At 50.7% G+C, this 8,441-nt stretch overlaps 1 protein-coding gene across 1 annotated transcript in view; it reads left to right on the top strand.

Moving 5' to 3' along the window:
* Positions 1–574: 574 nt before the first annotated feature.
* The window catches only part of LOC133341454 (homeobox protein Meis1), a 98,695-nt gene continuing 90,828 nt past the window's right edge, over positions 575–8,441 (top strand). Inside the window, exons 1-5 of the mRNA XM_061550101.1 lie at positions 575–726; positions 1,200–1,426; positions 3,129–3,270; positions 5,106–5,156; positions 8,292–8,342. Coding sequence (XP_061406085.1) covers positions 715–726; positions 1,200–1,426; positions 3,129–3,270; positions 5,106–5,156; positions 8,292–8,342 — 483 coding nt within the window. The 5' untranslated portion in view covers positions 575–714. The remainder of the gene's footprint in view (positions 727–1,199; positions 1,427–3,128; positions 3,271–5,105; positions 5,157–8,291; positions 8,343–8,441) is intronic.

Genomic DNA, 8,441 nt, shown 5'->3' with positions numbered 1-8,441 from the left:
CGCATTGGGCTCAGCCGAGCGCTCGCACGATCCACCCACCCCCCCTCCTCCACCGCAACCCAGGAGCCCACCACCCCTACCCCCCACCACTTGAAACAGTCCGCCGGCCCTGTATAACTCCCAAACACGAGGCATGGCCACCGCTATTTGCGAGTATCCGTCGTTGGAAAAAAGAGCTCAGATTCTCTGAACCCACTCCGTGTGTGTGTGTCTTGCACTCCCGCGGCTGCTGCTGCTGCTGGTGCCACGGGAAATCGCCGCTCTAGGTGACATATCCGAGCCCCGCGGAAACCCCACGCGCTGCCTGCGCTGCCGAGGCCAAGCATCGCGCGGCGACCAGTCGAATCGCGCGCCGGATCATCACTCATTCAGTGCCTTGACAACGCGGTGGTGATTGACAGCTGGAGTGGCAAAAAGCCATGAGCCCCGCTCGGCTCCGGAGAGGCGCCTGTTGACGGCTTCACGCAGCCCGAGCGCGCGCTCGGTCCCGCCTCGGATCGTCCGCTGCGACCGGGGAGAGTCCCGCGTCTCTCTCGGGGAGAGGGGGGGGTGCTGCGAGTCGGGATCGGCTGCGGGAGCCGCGGAGCCGACGTACGGGGGGGGAGAGACGGGCGGGCGGGAAGGCGAGCGGCGTCAGCGGAGGCGCTGGGAGCGGCCCGGGCTTTTGACGGCGGCGGAGGCGGCTGGGAGAGGAGAGCCCGAGAGCGCGGACCCATGGCGCAGAGGGTAGGTTCATCCGGAGTGCTCACCTCTCTCGCTCTTTCTCTCTCTCTCCCCCCCGTCTCTCTCTCTCTCTCGCACGCACCACGCGTGCTCGCATCCCGGGTGCTTGGCTCCGCAAGCTCTCGGCTCTCGGCAGCTGTCGGGGTTCGCAGTCTCCGCCGCTGCTGCCGCCGCCGCTGCACTTGTGACGTGATGGCGGCTCAGCGGTGCCCTCTCGGCTCTGGCGGATGAAAGATAGACCCTGTTTACGTGTCTGACACGTCCAGTTGGCGGCGTCAGATCGTGACGATAGCCGGCCGCTCGGCAGCCCTCCTGCCCGTCGCCGTTTCCGCCGCGGTTATCACCGCCCGAACAGCGAGTTGCCGGAAAAACAAACACACACACAACAGGCTATCTCTCTCTCTGTCTCTCCGTGTCTCTTTCTCCATCTCTCTTCCCTCTCTCCCCGCGCGCGCTGTGCCTACTGTCTGATGCAGTACGATGAGCTGGGCCATTACGGCGGCATGGACGGGGTCGGGGTGCCGGCCTCCATGTACGGGGACCCGCACGCGCCGAGGCCCATGCAGCCCGTGCATCACCTGAACCACGGGCCGCCTCTGCACGGCCACCAGTACCCGCACCCCGCGCACGCGGGCGTCATGTCAGCCGGGATGGGCTCCCCCGTCAACGATGCGCTCAAGAGGGACAAGGACTCCATTTACGGGTACGGGCTCCGACGAGCTTAGGAGCAACAACAACCCCAACTCCAACAGCAGCAGCAACATTGACACCAGAAGCTACGGGGGGGGGGGAAGTGACTCGGCAACTTTACCTGGAACACGTGCGGTATGAATGTGCCAAATCATGCGGATGACACCTTATCAATAATCACGATCATCATCTCGACGGCGTTAGTGCGACGTGTTAAAATTGCAGCGGCGGTAATGTTCGCGGCGGGCGGTGTACGGGCGGCGCGCTGAACGTAACGCGAGTCGCGTCGCAAGCGCAACGGAGACGTCGACATGCCGAGGAACGGCCGAGGGAGGCCCCGTAATGGCTGGACGCGTTACTTTTGCAATTACTTTGAAGTGAAGGCTCGTCGAGTGTTTTTTTTCTGGGGGGTTTGCACACCTATTGGCAAAGTGACTTTGAAAGGGAGAAAAGAGAAGCCGATTTAACCAAGCGTCTTCATAATGCGCAATTTCCGTTCGATTGTTAGGGCGAAAATTACGGACACTTTTTATTTATTTTGACAATCGTTTAATTATGAGCATTGCCGGCGCGTTCCTGTAAGGAGTCCAGTGTGTGTCCCTATGTTGTGTCTCTCTCTGTGTGTCTCTGTGTTGTCTCTCTCTGCTTGTGTGTCTGTCTGTGTGTCTCCGTGTCTGTGTTTTGTCTCTCTCTCAAATTTAGTCCTACCTGATGACGACTGCTTGTGTTGCAATAGAAACGTTTTATTCTATAAAATGTATTTATTTTCTTTCTACGTAACTTTACCGAAAGAACCAAAGAGTGAGTCATGTGTGCCCCTGTGCGCACGTGCACGTGCTCTGCATGTGCACGTGGAATGCCATCGCCTACGAGCACGATGCGATTTGTGAGTTGTTTTTTAAAAAACAGGCCCAATGTGACGGCACGTCACGGACACGATACGAAGTAATAAGAAGCGCGTTGTAATGAGCGTGAAGCGGGATATTTAGTTTGCGGGTTTAGCGTGTGCACGTGTATAATGTCCGCGAGTGTCGCGTGTGTGTGTGCGTCTGGCGTGTGCGTGTGGGTGTAAAAGTTCATCGTGTGTAATGCATTCGACGAGTGTAGTATATCGATGTATTTGCAGTGTGTGTGTATATATGTGCGACGCGTGTGCGGTGTTTGTGACTGGTGCATACGTGTGGTGTGTAGTATAGGGTGTATGAATGTGTCTAGTGTAGTATATATATTTGTAGTGTGTGTACATGTGGTGTGTATGCGTGTGTGGTGTACGTGATTGGTGTACACTATACGTGTGTGTGGATTATGTCTGGCTGTATGTGTACATCTCGTGTGTCTGGTGTATACACGTGTGCAGTATGTGTGTGTATATATATGTATGTGGGTGGTGTATGTTGTGTATACGTGTGTAAGTAATACGTGGATAATGACACTCACTCATACAAAGTTACATGTTACTGGGTTTGAAAGCAATACAATTTACACACAATAATTAAACTTATTTTACGTCCCAGAAAATACACACACACCAAAAACAAACGACCACGTCCTCGCATTATCATCATGCCGTTATCAATCCACAGCTGGATGAAGGCCTCCCAAATGCACTGTTGGATGAAGGCCCCACCATTGTCATCACCAGCCATTATCTATCCACTACTGGATGAAGCCCCCCTCCCCCTAAAAAAAATTACCCCCCCCCGACTGTGATGCAGACATCCGCTGTTCCCGCTGCTGGCCCTCGTGTTTGAGAAGTGTGAGTTGGCCACCTGCACCCCGAGGGAGCCGGGAGTCGCGGGGGGAGACGTTTGCTCTTCCGACTCCTTCAACGAAGACATCGCTGTGTTCGCCAAGCAGGTACGGGAATGGTGAAGTATGGTCAAAGGGAAGGTGACACGGGGGGGGGGGGTAGAGAATAAACGCGCGGCGCCATCACCAACACACTTACGCGACATGCGGTCACGAAGTCGTATTGATTATAATTATTTGAACTACCATTGGCAAGTAAGTATTGTTATTAAAACACACCTTTACCCGTGTCGTTAACATTGTTGGAACACTCCTGTAATTGTCCTAAAACCTATTGTTACTTGCGCTAAATCGCTGTCTTGCATCGTCACTAAATTACTATTTGCGGCAATATCGTGACCGCGCAGTGCAATATATTACTGTAATGTAGCAAGTGTGGCTATTGGTATAAGTATTTAATAGTATGCATATTATAGCTTGTAGGCGTCATGTGTTGTGGGAGTGTGTCTAACTGTGTCTAACTTAAATTTGAAAATACAACGGTGAATTAAAGCGAGCAGCGTGAATATGTATTCTTGTGATGTTAACAAGGCTGCATCTGCTGTGTTATTGCTCTCGCAATCAATGCGTTAATTGCCTGCAATTTAATTAATTCCCACCGAATAATTTGCGTACGCTTTTGCTCACCTAAGACAAATAAGCCTTTCGTGTGTGTGTGTTTATATATATATACATACACACAGTATACGTATTGTGGTATAAGTGAATCATTGCAATACCGTAGAGACAGACGCGATCCAAATATTACTCAAGATAAATTTGGGTAACCAGATAATCAATTACATTATGAAATACACGAACGAGTTTACATATATAAGTAATGCAGGAATTGTAACTTACACATTGTGTTTGTGTGGACGACGTAACGCGCGTTCGACCTGGTCACAAATATCCTCCGGAGTTGTAGAGTAATAATAATAATCAGAATGATATTAATTAATTAACGTGCGTTTTGAGCTGACAAATCGTGCAATTAATAAGTCGATCGTCCATCAATTAAAATGTAAATCGTTGCAAGATAAATGATCCCGGCTCGTGACGTCACGCGACAAATGAACCGGCGTGTTCCCAGCTTAATATAGCGGCTGTCCAAAGCTATGCGCACATAAGACAAAGATCCCCCGTATAGCCTTGACAGACTGTTGGGGCAAGTGCTGTTAGCGAGTCGCAGCACCTATGAAGGCCGCCACGGCACAGGATGGAGGGGGGGGCGGCGGTGGGTGGTCAACACCACGCACGGCCGCCTTTGTCTCCCCAGTGGCGATGTTCACACACCGCACCAGGTACACATTTGAGGCTGAGTCGACCTAGGGGATGCCCAGGACCCTGTTCAGATAATCGTCACCTGGTGTCGGCCATGAGCGGGAACCCAACTTGGGTTGCTGGGTTCGTAGCGTAACCGCGCTAACCGCTACACTTACTGCTCCCCACACATAAAAGCATGTGTGTGTAGACATACACACACATGGTTGAATGTGTATCGTAATTTATCATGAAAATATGATCCACGGTATGCGTAACAGCTTTTACGCGGCTAAATGCTACATGATTTATAGGAGCCGTGCGATTGTACCACATCGTGCGACAAACATAGCAACGTATGGTGCCTTACGAAACAACACGGAGGATCAATTTACAAACGTCCAATCGACGCTGGTACACGTGGCCTGTCTGTAAATATATACGCACGCGTAATTATCTACAGTTGTATGTATTATAAGCATCTTAGTATTTCTATTTATATATATTTTTTAAAGTATATAAACACATATCCTGTTTTTGCTATCAATATTAAGACGTTCCAATTAGGTGTGTCACTTGCTTAATCGTCTACTTTTGCTCTCACACCTGGCTAATTTGTGTGTTTTTTTTATTCGCTGCAGGTGAGAGCAGAGAAGCCATTGTTTTCATCCAACCCGGAGCTGGATAATTTGGTAAGTAGTTCTTTGTGATGAATATCATCATCATCAATTACTTCTAATTCATCACCACAGATCGAGTTGCACTGCTGTCATGTTTCGAGATACTCATACAACGGCTGACATTTCCTGCAGATACACACACACAGGCCTGTATCCATGCGATCGTGCGTGCGAGTGAGTATATTTTATCGAGAGCGGTAGTGTAGTGGTTATCGCGGCTACCCTACAAACCCGGCGAACCGAGTTCAATGCCTGCTCACGACCGTGCACCAGTGGCGATTGTGCGAACCGGCCCTGAGCCTCCCCTCGGTCGACTCAGCCTCAAACGGAGTACCTGGTGCGATGTGTAATCGTCGCTACTACACTCGGGAGACAAAGGCGGCCGAGCGTGGTGCTTGCAACCCACCACCCCTCGTGTGTGCTCGCTAACGGCACTTTCCCCAAACAGTCTAAGGCTATACGGGGGATCTTTGTATTGTGAATGTGACTTATCCGCAAATTGGTGGTAACCCGGCGCGGTTTGTTAAACATCGGCAGTGTGCAGACAAAGGCGGCAGGTTAGCCGGGCGCTGCTTCTGGCCACACCACTCGTGCCGTGAGCCCTTCTGACCGACCATTTCTTCATCGGTGGCTCACTCGCGCAACACTTAGCCCCCCCAACAGCCATCTTATGAATATTCGTTGCGGGGACGGAGGTGGACAGGTGGAGAGGGGGGAGCGGAATCTTTTCCTTCGGTGCGCGCGTTGCGGTGTGTGGTGTGTGAAGGCAATAGCGCACGTGAGCGGCACTAGCAGCAGCAGCAAACAACAATAGCATCATCATCATCATTGTTATTATTCAGAGACACAGCGCGCGCGCACGGGGATGCCCGAACCGTGGCAGCACACCGATCGCTAACCCTTCGTGTTGTGAAAGCGTCGCTTTTGTGTTCTAACGCGCTTGAGCTTAATCCGCCGAACAGAAGAATCGGGAAAAGAAAAAAAACCACACACACACAGGGCGATTGTTGGTGGCTTGATGATCGCTAATGCCCGCGTGCCGGATTTTTTTTACCGGAAGATCAAAGTGTGGGGGGGGGGGTGCCTCTTACATTTTAATTGGCCTCCGTGCAGCGCGCGCTGCCCGCTAATTGAAACAGATGTGTGCGGAAACTTTGCGCTCTCCCGTTTTCTCTTCCAAATTGCGAGATGTTTTTTTTTAAGTATCCCTCTGCTCTCTCTCGATCCCCCACTCTCTCTCACTCTCCCAAAGTCTGTAAAACGATACTGTTCGGCGAGTTTGTTGAGTTGTTATGTATTGGTGATGCTGCTTGCTGGTGATGATGAAAGTCCGCTTGACTTGGTATAACATAGCCGCGTCATTATGTTGCGTCGCTTGTTGATTTTAATTTTAGGGAGTCAATCGGAATTGACACTGTAGCTTGTAAAGTGTTCCTCGACGGTATAGATACCTATGTCTATTTGCAATGCCCCGTATGTGTGTGTATATATGTGTGTGTGTATATATGTTTGTGTGTACGCTAGTGTAGTGGGGAGCGGTAGCGCAGTGGTTATCGCACTGAGCTTCGAATCCGGCCACCCGAGTTCGATTTCCGCCCGTGGTGAACATACGAATAGGTCCTGTACCTCCTCTAGGTCGACCCAGCCCTAAATGGGTATCTGGTGCGGTATGTAATCCTCATGACTGGGGATACAAAGGCAGCCCGGTTGTGGTGGTGGTCACCCGCGTAGCGTTCCGGCCTTAATAGGTGCTCGCAAACAGCACTTGGGATCGACAGTTTGCTGAAGGTTATACTGGGGACCTTTTGTGTATTTGTGTGTGTGTGTGTGTACGTGGGGCATAATCGATAATTGAATAGTTTAGGGGTCGCTTGCAGCCTGAAGTATCGGTGGCAACGTGACCACAGTAAACACACAGCCCGTATCGCGTGGTATACTGGGTGTGGTGTGCCGCGTTCCGAAAGGTTTTCCCGGGTCTCCTCACCCGGCCAGCATTTGGCTGAAATGAATCCCTGTTTATAGATATGAGACAAATATCCCCCGTATAGCCTGAAACAGACTGTTGGGGCAAGTGCTGTTAGCGAGCACCTATGTGTGTGTGAATATATACATACACATACTTTGTTGTATAGAAACAAACGACAAAGATTCCCCGGCATAGCCTTTAACAGACTGTTTGGGCAGTCTGTTGATGGCCGGTAAGACACACGAGGGGGTGGGTGGCCAGAACCACGCCCGGCCGCCTTTGTCTCCCTAGTGGCGATGTTTACACACCGCACTAGTTACTCAGTTGATGCACACAGTTACACACACACAAACAGATACACAGTTGATGCGTACAACTGTGTCAATAACGTTGCACCTATGAACGCAGTTGTCCAAAACGCCAAATTATCCTAAAACATTTTTTTCAATCATTTTCAAGTTAGCGCCTGCTTTTGTCCTATATATTGCACATATACAGTCACGCGTGTTCAATTGGAACACTCTTACGTACTGTAGTGCGTTATACTATATTTGCGTGGCAATGTGTAGTAATATACCAATTGTCAATACTGCGGTTATTTGTAATAATGTGTGTATATGTGTAGAGGATGCTGCTCGCGAACAGCACTTGCCGCAACACTCTGTGAAGGCTACACGGGGGAGCTTTGTCTTTGTCTTGTGTGCACGCCGCGTGGCGCAGTGATTAGCGCACTGGCCGCTACGAACCCGGCGATCCGCGTTCGAATTCCCCGATTACGATAACAAACAAAACATCAGTTACGAATATCTGGTGTAAAACATCACCACTGGGGGAGACAAAGGCGGCCGGGCGTGGTTGCTTGCCACACCTCCCTCTCATATGTCGTGCCGTTGCGGCCTTCATAGAGGTTGCTCGCGAACAGCAGCAACTTGTCACCCACCCCCCCTACTACTACTACAGCCTGTTGTTTAAAGGCTACATGGGAGTCGTCTTTGTCGTTTGCACGCCGCGTTCGTGTCCGGCCGAAGAGGGAGCGTGCTGGTATTGGATGGCGACACGGGCAGGTAGGAGACAATGAGGACGTTTGGCACGCGTTCCGCCAGAGTTGGCCCATTGATCACGAGTCACGCTTAATCGATGCATTTTTTTAAATGTTCATTTGTTTTTTTTTGTTGTTGCAGATGATCCAGGCGATACAAGTATTACGGTTTCATCTCTTAGAATTGGAGAAGGTACGTCATTCCCCGTGTGCTTATCAAGTTTTCACGTCGCCGTCGCTACACACACTTGACGTACACTATATATTTATCGTCGTCTATATATTTTATTCA

The sequence above is a fragment of the Lethenteron reissneri genome, chromosome 11, assembly GCF_015708825.2.
Source record: "Lethenteron reissneri isolate LAM-NWPU_2019-01 chromosome 11, ASM1570882v1, whole genome shotgun sequence".
Taxonomy (NCBI): Eukaryota; Metazoa; Chordata; class Hyperoartia; order Petromyzontiformes; family Petromyzontidae; genus Lethenteron; species Lethenteron reissneri.
Note: the sequence above shows the minus strand (reverse complement) of the source record. Positions and strands in the feature narration are given on the sequence as shown.